Here is a 27,026-nt window from a genome sequence, read left to right as displayed (position 1 = left end):
AAAACAAAGTACAAACATTTTATTTACAGTGTTTATAATGTGCTTTTATTTAGAGTATTTTACAAATTAAGAAAAAGGACCATAGGTGAATTTACAAGCAGGAACAGAGAACCTTGTCACATAGGCTTCAATACCAAACCTACAACAAATAGAAAAAAACTGCAATGGAAGACAGCCATGAGTTAATTTATAAGCAGGCATGCTTCATACTTGGTCTACATAAGCGGTTTTAACAAATCTGCTGTGATACACTGGTATACCACAAGCTATCTCAAGAAAGGACTCCATTGCTGTAACAGTTTGAATGCATTGTATTTCTACATCCCTTCAAGTTTGCTTCTATTCTGAAGTATAATGATTTGAAAATAATCCAAAGCATTTTTTTCTTCCCTGCATATCATCATAATACTCCAGCTATGAGTGGACAGGCATACACTGTACTGAATACAGGAAATAGAGCAGGTATTCCACACACTCACAATCTAACCACCCATTTTAGATATTCAGGGACACCTCTTTAATATGATAGCAGCGCACAAGGCCTAAATTATAATAAAAGGAGGTGAAAGAAGGAGACAGAATGCTGGCAACATTTTACACCATTGGTAGCCTTGTTTTTTTTTTTATTAATAATTTTATTGAGGCAAATAGTTAAAATATATAGTAGTGTACAGTAGTGTCAGTAGCATGTAATTTCTGATCATGGCTACTTAATCCAAAACACAGTTCCAGAGCAGACTGAGGGCAAAATAGATTATCCGGAAAACATGTTTGGCAGGGCACAAAATGTGCTAATTTTGTACTACGTAGCATTCATAAATTGCAGACAGTAGGTGAGTTAATCATTGACTATTCTTATGTAATTTACTGATATCCTCCTGCTGCATATGAATGTTACATAAAAGCATGGAAGACCATAAAGTAATATGACCAAGATGTTACAGGGGACCAGTGTGCTATTTTACTTCAAAGTTATCATCTGTATTTTGAAGGAAAAGGAGTTTTTGTAGCTGGGTATTGTAAAGACAAGGGCTATTTTTTTAGAGAGTAATGTTCAGGGCTGGATTAACAGAAGGGCTAATTGAGCTGAAGCTCCAGTCCCATGCCCATGGAATCGACCCATTGATTTAAAAAACAAAACAGCAATTAAAAAAAAAAAAAACTGTTCTTAACATGCTTTTGCTATGAGCAGAGGGAATATGGGAATATAGGAGGGCTGCAGGTGACAAAATTTACGTGGACTGACTGACTATAAATTAAAGTAAAGATGATTTTGTGTACTGCACACATGCTCTTGCTGCTTCGGTATCTCCAACATTCTGGCATGTCCTCTTTCTGATATGCTCACTGCATCCACCGTTTTCTCTGTCCCAAAAGCTTTTGACTGCTAGTATAAAAGGGAAGAAGAGGAGTGGACAAGTGTGTGCTGGGGGACACCAAGGAACTGTCCGCAGGCTATGTAAAGGGAGCACACCATTAGATGCATTTGCGTCAAGCTCAAAGAGCTGAAACAGTGCTGGCCTACGCAATTGGCAGGCAGCATGGCATGCAGGCTGACCTAATTCTTTTAGCAAACCAGCCTTGGCCAGGTCCGGCTCTTTGGTTTGTGCCAGTGGTGTGATTCTCATCACTGGCACACCTCCTTTTACCCCAACCCACTGACGTGTCACTTCAGAGGATGCCTATGTTGGAAGGTATGGGTTTTAGATTACCATAGGGTATGTGTAATACATGCATTTAGGAGGTATGACTGTTTCACGGTTTTCAAATCGATAAGAATCTGTAATTAGGCCCATCGTAAATGTCCACACCAAGCCCAATATGCTCTTAATCTGGCCCGGGAATTTTCACAATACACCAAGCTTAAAAATAATGGATTTCCAAGTTATAGAGGATTTTAATTGATAAACAAAATTGTTTGCATTTGTAAACTAGTAAGAAGACTCATGGCTCATTTAGAATATCAGTGTTATTATACATGAAATTAATTCAAAGCGTTTTTTAAGCCAAAAGTTCCTCTGAGCTAGCATTCACTAATAATGTGCAAATCAGGTTGTGCTTATATAAAAGGTTAATTGTTTGGGACTCACAAGTCCAAAGTGTCCTTCCCATTATAACAAGGGTTTCTGTGGTTTTCATTCTGCATTCTAGAATCACTAATTGTTTTATAATTGAATACAATTAGAACATTTTGTGAGGGAGCAGTGGCTGCTTGTTATTTCCTATTTGTCAGAAGAACCCAGTGGGCTCCTTAGCAACTACCGATTTCTATGCAATGCAATTTCCTGTTAAACTTTGTGGAAAAAAAGCTGAAAAAGTAATTACTATGCCATACGACTTTAGGTTTTGTGTGTGTTTGTATTCATGCAGACATATATTTGCAAGGTTGCATTGTTATCTGATACGAGTGAGGAAACAAATATGTCAAACACAGGGCTGGAGACTTTGTGTGTCAAGGCAAGACTGAGGGGCAATTGGCAGGACATTTATGTTTACATGTGTTGACTACCATTTAGGCACAGTTGAAATTATTGATTGACTACACAATGCAACTGTGCTAAAATAGATTAATATAGGTAATGTGCTACTCTGGGATCAAAGAGGAATTTACAGCAGGGAACAAAAAATAAAGTAATTAAAAAACAAACAAACCAAAAAAACAGGTGCAGAGCTGGTGGCCAAACATTACTTCCCACATAAACATTTAAATGTAAATATAAAAGTGTTAGGGCCTTCAGAACTGAATGTTACCAGAGGGAATCTAGAAATTGGACCCCTTTTGTCTTCTATTGACCTATATAGGCTGAAAACCACTGAAATTGGGGTGCTCATGACCCGTTGGCAATAAAAAAAGTGGGATAGGAAGTATATTTTCCACATTGACATAGTATAAAATTTCACCCAAGGACTATTGCAGCTAACATGTTTGGGTTTGTTCTACACAGGCTATGCTGTCTGTGTTCAAAGGGACAATGTTGTGCCAAATGCAACACGGTCCCTTTTTAATGTATAAATTGTGCTAGTCGAATGGTCATTAAATGATTATTCATATTAATTTAGCAATTAGACATAATTTGAATCTTTAGGTACCTAACTCAACTAAATGTGATTTACAAAGATGTACACAACTATGGATGAGTTTGTTACAATTTTTGTAGTAGAACTAACATTCTGGTAAATATATCTTTTAACCCATGGCATTGTTTAGTTGTTGGCAGTTTTGCCACCACATTGCATAGGTTATATTTGTGTACCTAAATCACTTTATCTTTAAACTTTATCTCTACATATTTTGTGGATGACTGAGTCCCAATAAAGTGATGAGGTGTGTGAAAAGAACTGCACAAAGGTTGTTAAAACCCAAAGTCAAGTAAGACATGTCTATTATAAATACCAACGTAAAGCAAGAAACACAATTAAGCCTCTGGAATATTGTTTTGTTTATTTTTTTGAGAAATATTTTTTTCTTTAATGCATTTGATGGCTAAAAACAAAAATCAGATTTGGTGAGGGTGGGAGGGGGGAGAACCCTGCCAACTAGTGTTATAGTTACCGGTAAAAATGTCTAAATATACATTTTAGTTGATCCAACTAATTCTCTTTTCACAAAAGGATTACAGATTGCAACACAGAAAGTGCCAAAATCATTACAGAGTATCAATTACTATTACTATGTAATCAAAATAATTCATTTTATTGTTCTCTCTGAAAACTCAACAGGCTCTTAACAAATACAAACGTGCTAGATTTTACATTCTAGATAATAAAGTACATTAACAATTCTTTAAATACCTCTATTGTTAGAAACAAGAAGTGTTATACACATCAAAGCATTGTAAGGTAGATCTGTTTTTAACTCTTTATTTTGCTAATTTATTTTAATTACATGTACAAACCATCAAAACTAAAGCAGTTCTCCTAACATAGGAAATACACTGTTCAAATGTATCATCTTACAGGTGGAAATTAATAACTTTAGATAACCCCCCTTATCCTCAGCCTTCAACAAATTGTGGAAATGCCAATGCCTGAACATAAATTGTCAGCTCGTTTGAGCATCAACCTATTGTTCCTGCAACATTTTGTAATTGTCTCATTTATTGTAAAATTTTTCCCTTAATAATATTGTAAAGTGCTGTGGAATAAGTTGGCGCTACAACAAATGCCTATTATAATAATAATAATAGAAAGCTTTTAAACCGATTGTTGCCAAAGATACATAAACATCTCACAAGGCACAGACGGCCTACTGAGCACAAAATAGGATAAAATAAATACTGTACATGACTGCTTTTGTTTACAGTACTCTAGTGCAATCCAAATGATTTCATGCAGTATCGAAAAACTTCATCAATGCAGCCTGGTCATAGTTGTCCAAAATCTCCAACAAAAGAGGTACTTTTGTTTTCACATTTGTTCCTTTGAATTTGAATTTGTCAATGAAAAGATCTGTTATCATGCCTGAAAAACATTAATAATAAGGAAATAATAATATTGCCATCAATCCATACAATAGATATTACATGGAATGCCACTCATATTCATGGGTGCTCTAACACAAAACGGTGGAAAAGGCACATCTTTGACACTCTCTACATGTTATCAGACATTTGATTGTGGTCATCAGTACACTTGGGTTGAATTGGATGCTACTGATTTATCCAGCAATTTAATTTAATGCGTTGTAAAAATTTTAACACCACCTATTGGTTGTTCAGAGCATTCCCTGTGACTTTTTCTTTTTTTTCTGTCTCCATCTATTGGTTGATGCTGTAGCACATCAGTATTGTGTTACTGGAGTGTATATTTTTTGAGTAACCCTAGTAACCAATAGCAATTCTAAATCCCTTAACCCCAGAGGTGTATTATTTATGTGTTGCCTGTATCACCTTAAGTTATTAAATATTATATTTTTCATTCTTTATTTTTGTCGGCATAAGATTCATGCAGCAGAAACAATGTAGATGCCAACAATATAGCAGAAGCATACTAGTTTCATATATCACAGACAGATAGAGCCCGTTCTATATTATATACAATAGAGCCTATTGTAGGTTATATAAGTGGAGTAGAAAGAATATAGAATCATACGATAAAACACAATTCCTGGCTAAACATGGCAGCAACACTTATCGGTAAAGCTCCTCCCCAACTGGCAGGACAGGAATAATTAATTGATTAAGTAACAGACTCAATAACAGCCCCCTCCCCTCTAAGGTCCCCTGTCTTTTTTTCCTGTCCAGACTGGGATAGTGAGGTGGGCAGTCTTCTCTTGGTAAGAAGTTTGCTGAGGCATATTGTTAGAGGCGACCTTAAGGCCATTTTGCCTCCTTTTTATCTTTATTCGGCCAGTTTATGCTTTGTTCCCGGCTGTTTTGGAGAGTGCTTCCTCCTTGTCTGCTTGACTGAAAAATCTCTGCCGCAATGAGCAGCTCACAATTACTTCCTCTTCTATGCTCAAAGCTGCTGCAAATGAGAGATGTGGAAATGTAAACAAATGTTGGGGTTCAGCTGGATACTGCTTAAATCTCTCAATTAAGCTGACCGAGCTTATTATTACCTGTTCTCAAGGTCATATTTTTTTTTACAACCATTTTGATGAGATAATTTATTAATTTTATCAGATGGTTTCTTCTCCCACTTCCCCCATATGTGACCGGGTCTTCACCACTTGGTCTTCCAGACAAATATTTTCACAAACAAACAAACAGTCTCATTCCTATAGCAGCATCTCTTTAAAAAAAAAAAAAGGTGTAACTGTTGTACCATACTTTGTCAAAATCAAATCTAAAGAAAAACATTTAAATTACACTTCAGATTCTTAAAGAACATGTGTGGATGATAAACTGGAAGAAATACAATCTCATTCCATCTACAAATATCCACTTTCTGGGGCTAGAAATGGATTGCTTATCTCTGTCTCCGCATTCCGCGTCAAAATGTAACAAAAAATTAAGGACTGTGAGTAATAAACCGGCCTACTGATGCAAAGAGCCAGTCATGGTACAGTCTAGGCCAAAATAAAGTTACGATGAACGCTTAGCCAATATCTGGCCTGCATTATGGAAATCTGCATAGATGAATACCACTGAATAATTTGATTGCATTGATATTGCTGTTAGGACCTGTGTGTCCGGTTTGCTTGATGTATCTTTCACGCTTGTATTAGCTCACTTTTGAAATGCTCAATAAACAGCTTTGAATGAATGAAAGAAAAAAAGGTAACAAAGATCAGATGAGAAGGGGAATCTCAAGTATACAAAGAAATCCAGAATGTACTATCCAAAAGGCTTTGATTATTCAGGGAAATCTGACTGCTTTAATTCCAGCAGTAAAATGGGCCACAACTAGGATAAGACCGTTACAGTGGAAAATTTTACAGGGTTGAAACAAAAAACAGGAAGACTTAGAGATGATAATCATCATTCCAGAACATGTCTTAAAGGAACTAGACTGATGGATCCACTCAAATTTTCTATCTCATACCCTTATGCATCAAGTTTCCTGGAGTCACCAAAACTGAAAGCAATTTTCAAATTTCAGAGAAATGAAGGCAGTACAGAAAGCACTTCTGATCTTTCAGGATTACAACAGAGGTCACGCAGTAAGAATTCAATCATACAACCTCATCACATTAACTTATTTAAACAGACGAGGAGGCACAGAAATGAGAAGTTTGTCAGTACTTTACTCTGTAATTATCGAATAGGCAGAACATAATTTAGAAGACATCTTTGCGACATACATCGGAGGTATAAACAATACAATTGCAAACAATCTCAGCAGATCATAATAGAAGCAAACAGATTGGTCCTTAAGCAGAGAAATATTCAGAGAAATTACTGAAAGATTCGGGTTTCCTTTAATAGATCTGATAGCTATTTTGATATAAATATTCTATAAGCCATCTGGCAATTACAATCTCCAAGAAAATAATTTTTTCCTACATGGGATCTATCTTTGATTCTTGATGCAGTTTGTGATGCTCCATTTGAACCAATGGAAGACACTTGCTATCTAGAATGTTATCTTTCAAAACGGCATTTCTAACAGCAATCTCTTCTGTTAAATGAATCGTCGAAATTCAAGCATTATCTTCTCCTCCGGAGTACCTTTCATCAGGATAAAGTGGTTCTACACCCAAAACAATCTTTTTTAACCTAAATTTCTCTCCAATTTTGGACAATCCATTGTTTTACCATCGCAATGTCAGTCAACATCTCCTACAAAAGAATCTTGGCTGCACCACTTGGATGTTAAAAGAACATTATAAATTTATATACAAAGATGCCCCTTTTTCAGAAATTCAAATCATCTCTTAATTAACTTTATGCGGTTTCACAAAGGCTGGGAAGCTATTAAACAAACTATTGCTTGATGGCTTAAGGACACTATCAGTATGGCGTACAAGATAAAAGGCAAACCACTTCCAACAGGCATAACAGCTCATTATACCTGAGCTATAGCTACTTCTTGGGCCGACATTTGCAGGCAGCAACATGGTTGTATTTCTACACTTTTTTTTTTTTAATTCTTTATTTTTGCACACGATAGGCATAGCAAGAGCAATACAACTGTGCGGCTTGCGCAGAAGCCAAAATTCAAAAGAACAGTCTCGTAAACACAATATTTGACATCAGCCCATATGACAAGCCTCTTTATAAATTCTCTACCACTTGGTATTTCTACACTTTCATCCGCCATTACAGGCTAGACATCTTTCGGGAATAAGTTGTTACAAGCTGTGGTTACTTGATCTGACCCTACATTTTGTTTGGATCTTGTTACATCCCTAATGTACTACAGCTATAGGACAGGAGAAACACAAATGTTACTTACCATAAATTCTTTATTTCTTAGTATAGCAGCAGAACAGAATACCCTTCCAATTGTGTAATAATTTTTTACTTTAACAAATATATTTCGGTCTTGTGTATTTTTTCTTGCTATAACTGACCTGCAGAGCACAGGGGGCATCTTTTAATATACAAGGGAGCAATACTAAACTGTTTTTAGGAAGTAGAGAAGGGGAGAGTGTCAGTCTCCCCTAATGAGGGCGCTAATCACTAAAGTAAAAGCAAAATTGAAAGTGTAAAAAATACAAATTTATTATACAATAAATGTAAAAAATCATAAAAATCGAGCAGTGCAATTCCAAGACCAATTTGTTAAACACCAACTGCTAGCACACAAGAAAAAGGATGATGGAACGTTTCCAAATAGCCCTAGGTCGCGACTCTGAGGGCTAGGTATACTTGCGGCTTTCTAGTGGTAGAATGAACGGTCTCTGGACTGCTTTGAAGTAAAAAGGTACAGGCTCAACGCGTTTCGTCCCGCGTCTTTCGGGACTTCCTCAAGAGCTGCGGATGGGCATCCGCAGCTCTTGAGGAAGTCCCGAAAGACGCGGGACGAAACGCGTTGAGCCTGTACCTTTTTACTTCAAAGCAGTCCAGAGACCGTTCATTCTACCACTAGAAAGCCGCAAGTATACCTAGCCCTCAGAGTCGCGACCTAGGGCTATTTGGAAACGTTCCATCATCCTTTTTCTTGTGTGCTAGCAGTTGGTGTTTAACAAATTGGTCTTGGAATTGCACTGCTCGATTTTTATGATTTTTTACATTTATTGTATAATAAATTTGTATTTTTTACACTTTCAATTTTGCTTTTACTTTAGTGATTAGCGCCCTCATTAGGGGAGACTGACACTCTCCCCTTCTCTACTTCCTATTTGTTTATAGGCTTCTCTGGGGTGTGCCTATTATGAGTGGCAGCTTTTCTACTATAGTATCTTTTTAAAGCCTAGAGTCTGGATCTTTTCTCTATTTTCTAAACTGTTTTTATTTTTAGGCAGAGGCTACTTGTTCCACGGTAAGAACATGTACTGCCATTATACTAAGGAAAGAAGTTAAACATTTTATTTTACCAGATAATGTTAATTTACATAATACATATGTCTTTGTGTTTATATTTACATAATGTAGAGTTTGTTATGTAGAAGGGGCTTTGAGGCAGCATCCAAACAGTTTCGACTGTAAAGTGATAAATTACTTTTTGTAATTTCCACCTTTTTGTGCAAATATTGCCTATGATCCTAATCTGCCTGCCTTTGATTATTACTGACTAATATTTTGACTATAACCATTTTGATACTATGCTCAGGACAGCCATACTGATGCAATTCACTGTTTGGGAGATCTGTCTCCATCTCCAGTGTTTTCACTCAGTACTTTCTTGAACAGTAGTGAAGAGCTCTGTGATTGGGTCCATGCTGCAAAGGAAATATTCCAGTGTGGACCTTCAAGTAGAAGCACTAAGCCCTACCAAGATCACTGTAGATGTCGGAGTATGTTTAATTATATTGCCATGCCTTTTATTTCTTTTAGTTACCACTCTTCAAGTGATTAGGATCTAAGTAATGATGGACTATGTAGTAAAATAAAGTGATCGTTCTGTGATAAAAGGCGCTTAGATTAAATAGATTGCAGTACAATACACAACGAAGTGGTAGCAGCTCACACACCAAAAGTAGGAACTCTCCAACCTACTAACAATCAAATGTGTACAGAAAAACGCTATTGTACAAATGCATGCCAAATAGTGCAGAATGTGGAGCGCTTTAACAATAAAATAAGCACTTACTCCTGGAATTCTCAGGAGGTATAGGTGGATAATAGGGAGGTCCTTATACATCCATGATAGGTAGAAAACCTCAAGAGGGAGACAAAAACAAAGGAAACAGGGAGACAATGCTAACCCTGGTGCAGAAATACTTGGTATAATGGGTTGTCAGATATGGATAACAATTGGCTTCTCACCTTGTCAGGAGCCTATAACTGGGCTCCAAGTTTGCAGATGTAGTGTCAAATATAGAGTGACACAGCCCTTCTTTGAAGCAGAATAAATCTATCACTAGTCCACTTGAATAAAAAATATAACATTTATTGTAGCTTTAGCTTTAAAACAATAAAATCAATATACTCAAGCTTGTATAATGCTCCACATTCTGCACTATTTGGCATGCATTTGTACAATAGCGTTTTTCTGTACACATTTGATTGTTAGTAGGTTGGAGAGTTCCTACTTTTGGTGTGTGAGCTGCTACCACTTCGTTGTGTATTGTACTGCAATCTATTTAATCTAAGCGCCTTTTATCACAGAACGATTTGCACAATAATGATGGACTATGCCTGCCCAGCAACACATCACTGGCCTGGTAATTCCAAGCTAACCATGGTTACTATGACACTGATTATATCACATTACTTGTTCTCAAAAAACAGACCAGAAATCCCTACCATAAAGTCTTTCAAGATGTGCAGGTTGCTTCTTATATTCCTCCTGCAGCTTTTCTGCATCTTCTAAAATAGCACGGTATTCTGGGATCAGGAAGTCCGTGTTCCCCTCATGGATCTGCAGCTCCTTAACACAAATGTAACAAATAACATGCTGTAAATCATTATTTTCCTTCAAACATTATGGTAGAACTGCTTCTAATGGATTTCTGCACAGATGCGGCTTTTGTAAATCTGAATTTAGTCAGATATTATAATTGACATGCTTTCAATTCCTAATATGTCCAACCATTTTTAAGTAAATGATTAGAAAAGACAATAAGAATTAGAGCATCTGTGGCCCTATCTAACAATTCTGTAGGATATAACCACAACCAGCTGATTACTTGCTTGCAGAGCGGAGCATGATTATCCTAGTGAAAGACTAGTTTCATTAAATGAACTCTCCAATCACCATAAACACTACAGCACACTATAGTGAAACTGTTCTAATACGATTTGACTTCTTACCTGGGGCCTACCAGGTGAAACTCCCTGCCGCTAATACTACTGAATGAGAACCAGAAGCTCCCTCTCTGAGCAAAGCCCTGTTGCTGCTGGGCGTAGCACACTGGCCAAGAGTAGTCATCTGATGCTCTCAGCCAATGAGCTAGCCCTGCACCAAAGGGCGTAGCTCAGGACTGTTAACAGAAGCTCTACCTTAGGAGTTCTGTCTCTCCAGTGGAAGCCATGAAGGTGGGAAACAATGGTCAGTAGACTCCAAGTAAGAAGTCAAACATTTACTAATCGGTTTGACTACTTACTATGGAGGGACGCCAGGCCACTCCTGGCACCATAACCACAAAAACGCACTAAAGTGGTTGTGGTGCTTGGAGTGTTATATTTCTAGATCCAGCCGTTTCCCAGGCATTAGTACACTAACCTGTTAGAAAGGATTCCATAATGTCTGTAAAGAAGAACAAACCTGCCATAAAAATGCAGAAACCCCTGCTACATGCATATGTGTTGAGAGCCATCCACTGGACTGTCCTACTTCACTGACTGGAACTTTGATCAGCAGTGCTAGTGATTAGCGTCTTTCCGTCATATAAAAAAGGGTGAATTACCCCTTAAACATTTGTTACATAATACCAGTGAATCAAGCTATAACAAATAAACTATTACTGTTGTAGAAGGTACATTCCGGTACTATACATGGAATTTGTGGGCATGCATATTAACCAGGTTTTAAAAAAGTAATTTAAAGAATGGATGTTATACAGGGAGTCCATCATGCATCATGTACTGGTTCCAAAACAAATAGATCGAAGTTTCTTTAAAAAACAAACAAACAAACAAAAACTAATTGCCAAACCAATTAAAACCATTTAACACAGCACACAATTAGTTAATATATTGAATAAAGTAAAAATAGTATAAATATTAAGCATTATTCACATACCTTGAGGGCATCAATTAAATGAACTTTTTTTGCCAAGAGTAGCTGATACTCTAGCTTTGGGTGAATCATTTTCAGTGTGTGGCCGACAGATTCTTCTGTAATGTCTAGTCAGATTACAAAACAATTAGCTATATTGACTAGGATTAGAGATCACAGCTGAATAAACCCAATTTTAGCCTTGTTTCAGCTCTACTCAAAAGAGACTAAAATAGTAATAACAAGAGGTACATTCAACTAAGTACCACATATTTCTAACCAATGCTTTTAAAGGAGAACTGTCACCTCATTATCTTGTAATATAAAGATCCTTTCGTCAAGTTTTGAAAGGAAATGGATTCTTTGTTGAATGAAGTATACGGAAATAAAAAGTAGAAAAAACTCATCCCTAACTTTAGGATCATTCAGCCATATACATATACCTTGGGTCAGACAGTGCTTTAACCCCTTAAGGACACATGACATGTGTGACACGTCATGATTCCCTTTTATTCCAGAAGTTTGGTCATTAAGGGGTTAAATTGACAGTCTGTCTAATGATGTCACTGTGCTGTGCAGGGAGTGAAGAAGTATAGGGAGCATAGAGACTATATAGAGGATTTCAAACAGTGTCTGACCCAAGGTGTATGTATATGGATGGAAGAGTTAGCTTAAAAAACAAAAAAAAGCACATAGCATAACAAACAGTAACCTAGCCTGCACATTAGACGTGGGGCCTGAAAATGCCCCATCATTTCTGATAGTCAATATCTAATGTGCAATTCAAGTAATTGTGTTTATTGTATAATTCCCCATAATTCAAACAAAACCAGAATTAAAAAATAAATAAACAAAATGTTGTTACCATAAGATATATTGAGGTTAATCTTCCTTTTAGTGGCTTCTTTAGAGAGTACATCTTTCAATATGGAGATTGTAGAGATATTGTCAGATTTAAAAATGCCTTCTCCTTTTCTGAAAATAAAAACAAGAAGAATTAATTGTTTACAGTATTGCCTTTATATTTTGCAATCCTATGGGTAAGTATGATTGTTTTATGTTGTTATACTAAGCTCAGCGACTGCCATAATGATAGAAACAAAACAAATCCATTTATATTGTTTTTTGGGGGGTAAACGGAATTTTAATCTAAGATAGTAAAAGCAAACTGATAATTAGACAGTTGTTGACAAATGATATAAATTGGAGTGGATCAACACAGACATTATCAAGCTAGAATTCAATGTCTTAGTCTCTCATCTGACTTAAACCTATAAGGGTCATTGCAGTCAATACTGACTAATGATATCTTCCAAATAATAGCAAAATGCAAACAGAGACAGAGATAAATATGTAGCAACGATAGGGGTCTAACTTGACTCACTAACCAATACTTTTTTCAGAGACTTATGTAAGTACAATATCGTCGCTACACATTTCTCTCTCTATAATTGCATTATCCTATTATTTGGAAGTTAGCATTAGTCAATATTGACTGCAGTGACCCCTATAGGATTCAGATGAGCATTACTTCTTTTCTAGCCAACGTTAGAAATAAATTAGTTAGACTGTAGCTAATTGTTATAGACTACAGACTGCCTCCTTCAGGACATTGATAGTATTTTCAATTACATTTTTAACCCCTTTCTTTCATTATGTATTGACAAATTTTAGGATCTTATCTTAATAAAAGTTATGCTTTAGACATCACAACATTATATTTGCTTACTTGGCACCAATGAGAACTGTTGTATAAAATTGTAACCTGAAAGACACTAGAGGGAAATGCCTTGTAGTACATACTATGACAACTGCTACCTCCTAACTTTCACAGCACACAGGTTTTATTTAAAGGAACACTGCAAACACCATAACCACTGCAGCACAATAGAGTGGTGATGGTGCCAGAAGAACCGTTGATTAGAACATAAGGTGAAAAAGCCTCAGGGTGATGTTCAGTCCAGTTGTATACATGTCTGTTAGGAAACAGTAGGCTTTCTCCTTTTACTTAGTTGAACCATATTAACCTTCTGTTAGTCAGTGGCTGGTGTAACATGACAGTAGTTGATTCTATTAACTATTAGACAGCCTAGGTTACCCACTAGAATTGTGTCCCTTTTCATCTCACTAAATTATTCCTTGACACACACTGGAAATATTTACCTGTAGGAGCACTCGAGTTGTGTATCCAGGAATGTATTCTGAAAATAAAAAGTTATGTTCTCTCCCACTGGAGTTTTCTCTGGAACTTCGGGCAGGCAAAATACCACCCAGGAATGTATTTCAGCAAAGCTGAACTGGCCAGTGAGGCTCAGAGTGTTCATGGGTCTGAAATGATAAGGTTAATCATCAGTTGTCCCTCACAATTTCATAATGACAGTTAGGCGTTTATACCTAGTGCTGTGTTAACCATATCCTTTTTAAACACAGTGTTAAATTATTTAATCTTAAATGTATTATTGAAGTAGTAGTGACATGAAGTAGTCTGGGTGCCTTTACTGGACCTATAACCTTAATTAATTCCCACGGTTAACACAATCACTATTCATAATTTGTCCACGTAATTCATATTCCAACTTGAATCAACAGCTTTAATGAAGTGTTAATGGTTGCTATGCCTTTTATTATAGTGTGAAAGTTTATTAAAGGGACACTGTAGGCACCCAGCCCACTTCAGCTTATTGAAGTGTCTGGGTGCAGGGTCCCTATTGCACCAAGTGCTGCAATGTTAAACATTGCAGTTCCAGAGAAACTGCAATGTTTACATTGAAGCACGGTCAGCCTCTAGTGGCTTTTTACTAGACGCTGGATGTCCTCACGCGAGTGCGGCATGCGCATTAGCACCCCCTTGTCGTGGGACATTGAAGGGGGCGGAGCGTCGACCCAGCGCCGAGGGACATTATGCTGGAATCAGGAAAGTAAATACATTTTGTAATAATTTTTAACCCTTTATTCACCAACTTGGGGGCGGGGGGGAGAAGAGCGTGAGGTAGAGGAGAGGCAGCGGGAGTGATAGTGCCAGGAATATAGCTTTGTATTCCTGCCACTATAGTATCCCTTTAAGGAGAGTTTATTTTAAGCTGCAGTTTGCCAGTTCCAGATTTCAAAATACAGAGCTGAATACTGAATTTCTACAAATAGCTTACAATACAATTACAATTACAATTACAGGAAAGCCAGCCAAAAATGTTAATTAAAGGGACACTTCAAGTATCATAACCAATTTGACCCATTGTATAGTCTATGGTCTTTAAGCTATTGATGCAGAAATATGTAAATTTAACTGCAGCTATATGCCCACCTCCAATCTTTGTGACATAAGATGTCAATGTTGTACTCGGAAAATTGCAGAACATAGAAACCAGAAATGTCTTTGTTTTGGTATTTGTTACACGTTATTTCAACAGTGCAAGAAGTAAGAGGGATCAATGTAAGCCTGTAGTGTCCCTTTAAGAAAAACAATATTCTAACATGCTCCTCTGTTTCCTTTGTGATGTGAATCTTCATTTTGAGGCCATTCTTATGATAACTCACCCCTTAATGATAAAAAAAAAAAAAGAGCACAATTGAATATCCTTTATCTTAGTAGTGTACCTGCTTTCATCAATTACATGAGTCCTTTGATGTAAAGAAAGCGGTTTGATTTGGTACTGGCGGATTTGGCAGGCTTTGGGTTGAATTCGAGGCGTTATATATGCTTGCAGGGTTCCATATTGTCCTTCTATGGATCGCAACTGTATAAACAATGAACAGCATAGCAGATCAGCTTATATGGAGCAACAATATGTTTGCTTGAAATGTGCATGCAATGCAAAGGTCTGTTTCTGTGCTTGGAAATATAAATATACTTCTTCCTTTCACTGCTTACAATTAAATCTCCCTTACAAGTAATGTAATTATTTTACTAAGGTAAACCAGTGAATGGAAAGTGGAATAAGTTTATTTCAGTTTATTTAATAATATGGCAGATTTGCTGTTGCATGTATGTAAGATACTTATATATAAATGTAGTTTATGTACTTATAATGCAGACGCAATTCCAAATATATACACACATGTTGCAAGAATAAATAATAGGTATCTGTGTAAATATAAATTTGTCTGTGCATGCACATATCTGAACTGCCACACAAGAAATCAGAGAATATTACAATCTATTGTATGATATTTTATTGCTAATGAGCTGTTGTTGAATGATGATGAAATTATCACAAACCTAACATTCTGTTACATTTCAACAATAATTTTGCCATTTTCTGTTTAGTGGAAAACCTTACTTTTATTTTCAGGAAGATGGCAATAGCTCAGCACACTGTCAAGAAGTGTCAGGCATAGGAAAAATGCTGATAAAAAGCAGTCCCTACTTTGTCTCATATCTTTTGACTGTGTTGGAATTTCAGTGAATATAAATATTTCATAAAGATTCTATCTTCATGAAATACCTATTTTGCAGGGGGTGTGACAGTGCTGCTTTGCATGCATAGCTGTAATACAGATAAGGCAAACTGGATTATCAAAGAAATAAGGTATTGTTTTTTTTTTTTACCTTCAATTCCATCCAAGTTGTGTTTGCCTGGCAGCGATAGGTAGCAAGAAGGAAGTTACCGTTTGTCTACAAATGAAAAGGAACATGTTACATACATAATATATGCAACTGTTATCCTGTCCAAGTTACTCAATTGTAAAATATAATAGCAAAGTTTTAACTTTAAAGTTAACCAATCACAAAGAACTAATGATTGAACCCTTGGCCTAAGTCATTGTGTCACATATAGTATGAATATACAAAAATAAATATTCTCACCTCTGTATCACAATTGCTGAAACTGACAATAGCAGAATTTTTATCCACGTCTAGCAGATCCACAGGGACATCACTCTGCAAAAATGAAGACCAAAAATGAACACATGGTGCAGTTAATGGAACAGGTATGAAAATGTCCACAAAGCCATCAGGCTATATTTACGCATGCAGACGTATTCAATCAACACTGATGTTTCCATTTGAATTTAACTCACCAAAACGCGGTGTCTAGTCTAGTGAATAAATCTGATGGAATCGTAACTTCTGCATTTGCTTCCCTATATGTCTCTCCTCATCTTGATTACTTTTGTCATTCACACAATTCTGACCACTGCATCCCATATTCTGAGACTGACTTTACATTCATTTTTCCAACAGTTTACACCTTAGTAACCATGTTAACATTACATATAGGTTATACTGAATGTGCTGGTTGTTCTGTCACAATTAAAACATTGCAAGTAAAACGGCATTACAGCTATAATGCCACTATGGAAGGAATACTTGAATATGTGCCTGGAGCAAGAGACTGATTATGTCGCTCTAAACTGCATTTTAACTTACATCCGCTATTCAATAATATAGTAGTGAAGGGTATGAAAATATTCAAATAGAGTTTCTTGGTGTGAAAGTACATGAAACAAGACACCACAGTTCCACTTTCCTGCTAGCTAATAATTTGGACGTATCAGATTGTCAAACATATTTTTTATAGTAAAGCTTAACTTCTGGTAGCACCAACCTGTATCAATACATTGTCAATGGCCATCTGGACTTCGAGAATAAGGCTGTAGCTGGCATCATCACGGTTCAATGTAAACTTATCATTAACACTAAACACAGGCACAGCTGAGACTGCAGTGGAAGACTGTGAAGACTGCTGGTACCTTTCACGTTCCTGTAGAACCTTAAACTGTAGTTGTTCCAATTCAGACCTAAGAACATAAAACAAAGAAAAGAAAATGTCTGTATCATATCTAACTTCAACTTTAAAATATATGTTTATAATGGTGTTTTTTTTTTTTTATTATCTGAGCCTTGATAACTGCATGTGTAGTGTTTTCTTTATCCATGATGACCCCTGTCCACTACTGAATGGGGACGAGAGTGTCAGAACTGGAGCAATAGAAGAAGGAGACCTGGTCTTATGAATCACACTTTCTTTTAGATCAGGTGGATGGCTGGGTGTGTGCGTTGTTTACCTGGGGAAGAGGCCTTGGCCTCCAAATTCCAGAGATTTCAGCATCTGTGGAAAGTATTGGAACAACAAATCCAGGACTTAAAAGATCTGCTGCTAATATATTGGTGCCATATACCACATGACAAGTTCAGACGTCTTGTGGAGTCCCTACCTCGACGCATCAGACAAGTTCTGGAAGCCCGAGGGGGACCTACATAATGTTACGCAGGTTGCGTTTAATGTTGTGGGTGATCAGCTTATATGCTCCTATTATAGCCAAAAGCTAACCATTTGATGATGGATTAATCCATCTAGATAATACGGAACATTACAAAGCACTCATCACCTCACGTTCGCGCTACAAATGACAATCTTCATTTCTCAATCCAACAGAACACCTTTTGGACGAGGTGAGATAACATTCAGTAAAGGTTTCCAACATCTTCCAACAAAGGTAATGTTTCCAACATCTTGCTGACTACATTCTGCAAAATGGTCAGACTGTAATGGGGAAGAATTGGGTTCAGCCTGGCACAAACTGGAACACCCAGGGCCGCCTTAGGGCGCACCGGCTCCGGGGGCGCAAGATTTCAGTGACCGGCAGGAGTGAAGCTATCCCTCCTGCTGGCCACCATCTCCGCCCCCGGCGCCGCAGTGCTGCGATCAGGCGCGGCGAGGGAGCTCTAACCTCTCTGCTCCCCCGCGCGCTGTCTAGTTATGCCGCAGAGGCCGGAATATGACGTCATATTCCGGCTCCCGCGGCATCAGCAGACAGCCCGCGAGGGAGCAGAGCAGAGAGGTTAGAGCTCCCTCGCCGCGCCTGATCGCAGCACTGCCGCACGCCGCCCAGCAGCCCCACTGGACCCCAGGGAAGTATCCACACCAGCTCTCCAGGTAGGGAGGCTGGGTGGATATTATTTATTTATTAAAATAATTTGTGAATGTATGTGATGTGTCTGTGCGCGAGTGTCTGTGCGTGATTGTATGAGTGTTGCATGTGAGTGTGTCAGTGTATGTGTGTGTCTGTCAAATCAGTGAGAGTATCTTTGTCATTGAGTCTGTGTGTGACTATCAGTGTGTCTGTCAATGAGTGTCAATCGGTGTGTGTGTGTGTGTCAGATCAGTGAGTCTCTGTGTTTGTGTGTGTGTCAGATCAGTGAGTCTCTGTGTTTGTGTGTGTGTCAGATCAGTGAGTCTCTGTGTTTGTCATTGAGTGTGTGTGACTGTCAGAAGAACACTAAGGGACAGGGAAGGGAGGGGACCAATAATGGACGGGGAGAGGGGCTGGTTAAGAGGCACATAGGTGAAGATGTTATTTTTGAATGGGGGGGGGGGGGCGGAAAAATACATCTTCGCCTATGTACCCAAAAATCCTTGCACCGGCCCTGGGAACACCTTAGAAAAAATGGTAACCCATGACACAATAGATATATTTAACATGTTTGAGATGGGTCCTAATTCCATGGCAGATATCCATTTCTTGACACCATAAAACCGCGCTGAGCGTGTGCATATATAGGTAAATGGATTTACTACTCCATTAAATACAGAGAAAGAGAACATTAAACAAAACTAACCTGAGAGAAGCTATCTTGTTTTGCATTTCTTGGCTTATTTTTATATCTTCACCAGGGCCGGCCTCCTTATATACAGGCTCTGTGGTAAGTCCAGTAACCCATCCTGAATAACACAAAATGCAAAGACCAATCTTGAAGATTACCATTATGATATACAGCCTGATGAACACCGTAGATACGCATAACAATTCACTAATAAAAAATCTTTTTAATTATAACGGTCTTTTTTTCTAGGAAGTTAAAAACACAAACAAATGAAAGTGATTCACACACTATTTACCTTCTAAAGCAGTGCTCAGAGATGCTGTAATATGAAACTAAAACAGCTCATAATAGTACATAGTGTTAAGTACAAAGATCTACAGAACACGAACCTTTAACAATCTATCAACTGGAATAGTGAAGATACAAAATAGAGAATTGGTTGATAAAACTGGGCTGAAAAGAAAGCAGTGGTGGTTTGTGGAACAATCTCTAAATAGATTTCAAAAGCACAGTGCAGAGAAACGCTTAGGATATGGAGCAAGTATTTCCGCTGCAGCATATACCACTCTCTCACATAATCCACACACACACACAAAAAAAGAGAAAATATTAAAAGTAGATTAATAAAAAGATCAAAGATTCTTTGAAAAATATATATTGTAGAATTTATCTTAATATAAAACCTTGCAAAGGAAAATCAAGATATATTGCACAGAAATGCACAAGTCAAAGATCAGGTCTCTATGCATGAGCTTTGTGACAGCAATGTGAGGTCAGATTCACTGAATGCAATTTTGCAAGACTGTTGATTTTTGCCTTGATGTAATATTTTTGGATAAGCTTTAAAAATGATTTGCACGGTTATTTACCAAGTGAGAATTCAAAGCACATTTCAAATTTAAGGTCAGGGTAGCTGAACTGAGAGCATAGCAGTATAGCTGACTTAAATCATTTTTCCAGTTCGCCTATATTAACTTTAAATTTGAAATTCACTTTGAATTTACCTTGAAAACTCAGTTCAGTGAATAACTCTGTTAATATTATGAATATTTTAAATATATATATATTTTTCAACAATATTAAATAATTTGAAAAGCTTATCCAAAAATATTTAATTGAGGCTGTAGTTTAGTACAGAAATACTATAAATTAATGTTGAATACAATGTTCACGTGTTAATAATATCTGTGCTTAGAAAACTAATCCCCTATGACATGTATTTCTTTAACTCACCAGAATAAGTGGCTAGCACAATTTCATCATAGCCATCCTTCCCAACACATCCTCCTTGGATTGAAGTGATGCTTTCGGTCAAAGCCTGAAAAATGCATAATCTTCATTATCATAGCTCCACGTTATTGAATAAATTATAAAAACTCACTTAGGAGGAGATCCCAGTGACTTTGAAATAAAATAACATGCAAAACAATTTTAACAATGAGGCATAAAACAAATCTTATATTGTGTTTCTCCAAACATTTTACCAGTTTTTAAAATATTTTTGATAACCCTTCTTTCATGTTAATCTTTAGAAGTGGAGAAGAAAGAAGTATGTAGAATGAAGTGCTGAAATAGCCTGATTGACAATATATAATAAGTTTAAAAGCACATAAAACTGAAAAACATTAATAAAACATATATTAAATCTGCTGTAATTGTAAAATAAAACATAATATGTAGACTTATTGTGCTCTATCAATCTATTTTTTCAAGTGTGATGTAATCTGAAATAACTGCTATGGATGAAAATATAGATAAGGCACTATTTTCTCAGTGTTGCATGCCAGTCTAAAGGTGGACCTGCCAGGTAAACAGAGTTTATTTCCATGCATACTAATCAGATTTACATATGGCGCATGACATAAGATCTGACCACAGAGGTACATTACATTGCACTCCTGAGACCTCCATTATCATTATGGAATGTATGGACCACAGATCATTTACTATATAGACTATTGATCTACATAGTGACACTATGTGTCTTCTGGTAGTACATTTCTGCTGTCCATCTATGATCGTAAGAAGTGGGCATATGTTTAGACATTTTACAGCCTCTTTTAAATTGCTGAACAGATGTTGCAAAAAAAAAAAAAAAAAAAGTGCTCAATTTACATTATAAAAAATATAAATTTATAAAAAAAGATGTGCACATTCTATTTGAACTGTTGTGTGACTAGTATATAAATTACTAGACATGAATTTGTTGCATTCATTTTAAAACAAATCGATCCGTTCAGAGAATTTTTTTGCCTTGCTTGTAAATAACCTGATGAATCATCAATCAAATGAAAAACGAATAATAGTTTTTGTTTGAATCAATTTATTGAAAGACGAATGCAACAAATGCACAGGCCTATCATTTACCACTTCTGGGTAAGGTCTACCTCCATCTAGTGGACACTTATATGTAAACCAGAAGCAGTGTGTTAGTCTAAACAAGGTCTGCAATAATTTAGTTTGTGTCTGACTACTTACTTATTAAACAAGAGTGTCTGACATATGTTGGAACTTTAAAGTAAACAATTACACTCGCAAAATTATATTGCATTTCTGGCACACTTGAATGACCTCAGGATCCATTTGTATTTACTTTATCGACATCAGAATGATAAAAGTTACAGAGTGAGAGCTGTGACAGAATGAATCAGAATGGAAGTAGGATACACATTTTTTTTTTTTTTTTTTTTAAGATGTAGAATTCCAATTTATATATTATGTTTACATTATTATTATTCAATTTGTCCTGGTTATATGAAGTGCCAAGGTTTGGATAATCAAAAAGTTCAGAGGACTTTTATAGATCTATGCAGTGGTGTTTTTTTTCTTATCACAATATTTCTTAATAACACATTAAAATAAGTAGATTTTTTTATTGCACTTCTGCAAAATTTTACAACAGTAAACTTACATGTTCAAAGTGAAGAACAGGCTCATTTGCACTATCATATCCATATACCTCCACGGAGCCGTCATCACGACCAATTAGTAAGTCCTTCACTCCATCGCCCAAAATATCAAAGTTATCAATGCACAAGACACCTGGAACAACAGAATACAATAATAAGTCACTGGACTGGTTAATAATTTATTTGTTTGAATATACATATGGAGTGGAGATTATTTTATTATTCCTACTGCTTTTTCGGGTGAGTTGCAAGGGATAGCAAGGGGGTACCCATATTACTATGCAAACGTGTCAGAAAAGCATCATAATTTAGAATCCTATAAAATCTAATTCCTTTACATCCTTAAATCCTCCTTGTTCATAAAACAAACCTATCAAAAGCAAAAAGTAATGTCACAAAGGACAGGTTAATAAAATAATATGTAATAAAAAGTCTAGGCTTGCAATACATATACAACAATCTATCTCTATTAAAGCCACCAATGTATGGTTACATGTAAAATACATTAAAGAATACAAAAATACCTTCACCTAGAAGGACAGCACATAAAAGTAACACAAATTTCGTGCACAGACCTCCTCTTTTTTTCTCATTGAATATTTCCCACTTGGGTACTGGCAAATTCTTTGTAATTTGAATTAATCCAATCTTTCCATCCGATGTTCCATAGAGAATTTCCTCTCCACTTTCACCTATATAAAAAAAAAAACAATTGTGTTGTATAAAGTGTTAATGGCAAGAAAGCGCTTTACATGTGGTTGTATATTGGTGTTACAATCTCCCTCAAAATAAATCCACCACTGTGTATCTTCTGGTAGTGGAAATCAATAAACGTAATAATGCTATTTCATCACTGTTGAGTTCTGTATGTTCTTAATAAATAACATATATTTCAAAGTGACAGAGTCTTGTTTTGAAGCTGAAATAAATACTAAAACTGTTCTAAAACAATCGCAATGAAGTGGTTATGGTAAAAGGAGGTACCAGGCACCATCTTACCTGAAGTGGTTAAACTGTTAAAAAAATCCTGTCATATACTAAAGGTAAGGATAAGTTTTTACTCATTTTGTTTTTACATATACAAAGGATTATGTTATAAAGATCTTTGAGGTGACCGTAGTCCTTTAACGTCACAGTAACCCAACTGAAAGCATGGTTGGCTTAGAGAATTTTTACATTTCCAATATTCGGACTATAAATTTTAAATTAACTTTGAATTCTCACTTTAGAAAAAAGGAAAATACACAGATTGAGAGAAAGTTCAGGGCAGAGCAATCAGGTGCTGACTTAAAACTGTTAACTGTTCATTAACAGTTTACCCCCTTCAAGTAAGACCTCATCGCACCATAACAACTTGTTATGATGCCGCTCTGAGTGGTTATTTAGAAGCTTTAGCCAGTTTCTGATTACAATTACAATGCAAGTGTCGATATTAAATAAAATAATTTTCATAATAATAACAACATTAATAATAACAACAGTAATATAAAAAATATTTAGAAGGGTGAACTTAACTTTTTGCAAATTTTAAAATATGTTCTTTGGAATTATTATCATTACTACCAAAGTTAATAGTAATCATTTTATTAACTTTAGAAAGATAAATGTAATTGAGAAAAGCTGTGACATTGTTTAAAGGGACACTCCACTGCTCAAATACAAATAAAAAAGCCACTGTTTAGTAGCTCTGCTTCTAACCCAGACCAGATTTTCTGTGGCTATCCAATCATACTTCCCTATGAAGCTCACTTAGAAAATTGTCCTGCCTTTTGAGTTTAGCTCTACTGAATAAAATAGCCAGAAAGAAAAAGGACTGTTTTTCTCATTGACAGCCAGGGGGTTGCAATAAGGTTAATTTATAAAAGTGCCAATTTCTATTAAAAACTGATTTTTTTGTAAAATAAATGTTGTGATTGTGAGTCTGGAGAGTATCTTTAATAAAGGGGAAGTGCTAGGAAGAAGACAGCATAACATAAATCAAAGTCTGCCATAATAAAACTTTATGTACAGTGCACATGATTAATGTGTGAAATGTCAAAGTTCCGAAATCCCTATATTAGCCAGCATTCTATACATGTCTCCAACTCACTTACCTCCATTTCCATCATTCAAAGTCAAAACAGAAGGTGCACCTGGAACTTCAACTTCATACAACAATTCAGAACCCTAAAAAAAAAGTTAAAAAGTCATTCAACAGTAATATTAATAATATTATAATTAACTCTGTATATGCTTAATGGATGATTAGAGAGCTAACTGCCTCTTTGCTGACTACAATTAGTGTGTGTTCATATTGCCATGGAAAATATATTTCAGAATTATTGATAGACCGACTGCATTAAAATAATTACATCTTAGATTCAAGGCTTACTCCAACCACTATGACCACTTCAGTGATTCGAAAAACTGCCCATACTGAGACATTTGTAATTGTGTGTGTTGGGGGCTAGTTGCACCCCCAGCACAAGTGACAACTGGCGGCCCGGAAGTGCACCTGCAAGGTGGATCTAGCTCTCTCCTCCCACCCTTTCCTCCCCAAGGGTGCTCCCTCCGCACCACATTTGTTTTTTAAATTTAAAAAAAACCTGCCCTTCCCTCACTGGCCTGGAGTGAGAAGCCTGTAAATCGAATGTGTGCGGCCCCAGTGATGACATGGGGGAGTGCCCGCAGCTTCCCCTGGCCCTTGTTCCAGGTAAAAGCTTTTGAATTTTTTTTTTTTTTAAGATTTTACTATGAATTGAGAGGAGGGGCATTCTCCACAGTGCCCAATAGGGCATATTACAACGGAAAGGTCCCCCCACTCAAAAGGGTATAAAAGCCTATTAACAAAAAACAAAAGCCTCAAATATATTATCATATATTAACCTTTCGTAGATTTAAACACAGATTGCAAAGTGTTTAAATAAATATTGCAGGTTGGATTTGACCCAGCATGTGAATGCATAATATAGTTAATGCATTAACAATGTGCAAAAATCTAAAAACAAATTGAACCCCCCACCCCCTTAAAAATGCTACCCTGGACAGGAAGAACCTAAAAAGCTTTCAGATAATCCTGGATTTGCCCATAACTAGGGAATGCTGAATATCTATCTTAAAGCCCTGCACAACACAATTTATGGGATGCACAGTTCAGCACTTTCATTCATGAAAAGAAACACATGACAATGTTTCAAAACGTGAGGTGAAAGAAAATTATAATGAAAATAACACAGAAGGTATAAAAGTGTAAAACGTAAAAATACCTGTAAAGCACGAAGTACTCGATCCTGACATGCCAGAATAGGAGTAATGCGTTCTAATTTTTCCACTGGCAAACAGATTACATCACTGATTTTATCTCCAGACAAGTAATAGTGTTGGTCTTTACAATCACAATAATGGTTGTAGATATAACTGGCACACAGAAAGAGGTCAGAACCAGAAATATGCCTAATGAGAAAAAAAAAATCAGAACAAGTTAAAAATTCATTAATTGCAACTGAAAAACAACCAGGCTTTTGAAAGCTAACTGTTCTCAGCTTTGTTTTATTTTTACACTGCTGCAATAAATAATTTGCACAATGACATGTATACGTTTTCTTTATTAATATGTCATTAATGACATATTTCCTCTCTTAGGATGAATCACATACATGAGATTGGGAAACAAAAAACTATAAAGTTACTGCCAAGGGTAAGGAATAGTTACAGTATCTTTAAAATATTGTTGTTTCTGTAATGCACAATTCACAACACAGCGCACGTAACCTGACTATTTATAGGTCATCAATAAAGTAGCTCTGTTGCGGATTAGCATTTTTTTTATAGCATAAACAATGTTTTACAGAATGAAAATGCAATATTAACTTCATGCTCATGCAGAAGAAAAACTATGTTTGCATTAGAAGAGGTTTATTTAAAATAAAAGTGATCACAGAAGGACATAGAAAGAAATGATATACTAAAATATTGATACAACTAAATTTGTACTTACATAGCTTTGATGCTTTCAGTTAAGTTAGTCTCAAAAGATAGAAACTGTTTCCCTCTCTTAGTGAAACCTCGAACTTCAGATCCAGCTGCAACAAAAATTTTCTCCTGAACTGTACCAAGAGCTCCTCCAAGTTCCAGCCGTGAAATCTTTTGCCCTGGCAGTGTCTTGAAAACTGGCTACGAAGAAATAAAGTAAAAAAAATAAAATATTAAACATATATATCGGCACATATATGTCCTTCTTCCCATCAGTTTCTGAAGGTTATTTACAAAGGTGAAAGCAAAAGAGTTCCACATTATTCTGTCAGCCCTTCCATTATGCCAGAGTTGTTAGAGTAGATTCAACTATAGCATGTGTATTAGTAAATAGATTTTACTATATGCCAACAACTGAAACGACGATCTGAATAAATGAACTGATAATTGTTTTAATATAATATCCTCATGATGAAGGCATAGAAGTAAAATTTGCAACAACATAATGTATTCGTCAGTGGCATGGTTTTCAGCATCAAGAGTTACAATATACTTTTTTAGGAACTCAAAAGTGGGGAATAAAGGCACATATCTGTAACAGCCATTCCATGTTTCACTCTCCCAATGAACCTCTTAGTTTCAGCTTTCAACATTGATAATTTTTATATGCATTGTATAGTAGGGAGTCCAGTTAGGTTCTTTGTTATAGTTGCACAAAAAAGACCGTTAGCTAATGGTGAGAACATTAACCACTGACAGTCACCTAATTGCACTTTGCTGATTGGCTGCATGTCTTTGCTGATCAGTTTTTGTATCTTACCACAGCTTCACTCTTCTTGATACCAAAGCATGTAACAATTCCATCTTGGTCCCCAATCACCACCTGAAGGAAATGTAAAAAAGATTCATTA

The 27,026-nt window shown here is 36.3% G+C and overlaps 1 protein-coding gene across 2 annotated transcripts in view; it reads right to left on the bottom strand.

Annotated features, from left to right (window-relative positions):
- Nucleotides 1-3,459: 3,459 nt before the first annotated feature.
- The window catches only part of BBS7 (Bardet-Biedl syndrome 7), a 29,570-nt gene continuing 6,003 nt past the window's right edge, over nt 3,460-27,026 (bottom strand). For both annotated transcript variants that reach the window (XM_063458244.1, XM_063458245.1), the window contains exons 4-20: nt 26,936-26,998; nt 26,141-26,316; nt 25,410-25,596; nt 24,258-24,330; nt 22,740-22,856; nt 22,167-22,297; nt 20,489-20,573; nt 19,271-19,373; nt 17,256-17,448; nt 16,514-16,588; nt 16,256-16,321; nt 15,304-15,443; nt 13,873-14,037; nt 12,575-12,684; nt 11,734-11,837; nt 10,296-10,419; nt 3,460-4,461 (exon numbers count right to left, since the gene is read on the bottom strand). In XM_063458244.1, coding sequence (XP_063314314.1) covers nt 4,328-4,461; nt 10,296-10,419; nt 11,734-11,837; nt 12,575-12,684; nt 13,873-14,037; nt 15,304-15,443; nt 16,256-16,321; nt 16,514-16,588; nt 17,256-17,448; nt 19,271-19,373; nt 20,489-20,573; nt 22,167-22,297; nt 22,740-22,856; nt 24,258-24,330; nt 25,410-25,596; nt 26,141-26,316; nt 26,936-26,998 — 2,046 coding nt within the window. In that variant the 3' untranslated portion in view covers nt 3,460-4,327. The remainder of the gene's footprint in view (nt 4,462-10,295; nt 10,420-11,733; nt 11,838-12,574; nt 12,685-13,872; nt 14,038-15,303; nt 15,444-16,255; nt 16,322-16,513; nt 16,589-17,255; nt 17,449-19,270; nt 19,374-20,488; nt 20,574-22,166; nt 22,298-22,739; nt 22,857-24,257; nt 24,331-25,409; nt 25,597-26,140; nt 26,317-26,935; nt 26,999-27,026) is intronic.

Source organism: Pelobates fuscus, chromosome 6, assembly GCF_036172605.1.
Source record: "Pelobates fuscus isolate aPelFus1 chromosome 6, aPelFus1.pri, whole genome shotgun sequence".
Taxonomy (NCBI): Eukaryota; Metazoa; Chordata; class Amphibia; order Anura; family Pelobatidae; genus Pelobates; species Pelobates fuscus.
The sequence above is the reverse complement of the archived record's forward strand: the minus strand, read 5'-3'. Positions and strand labels throughout refer to the sequence as shown.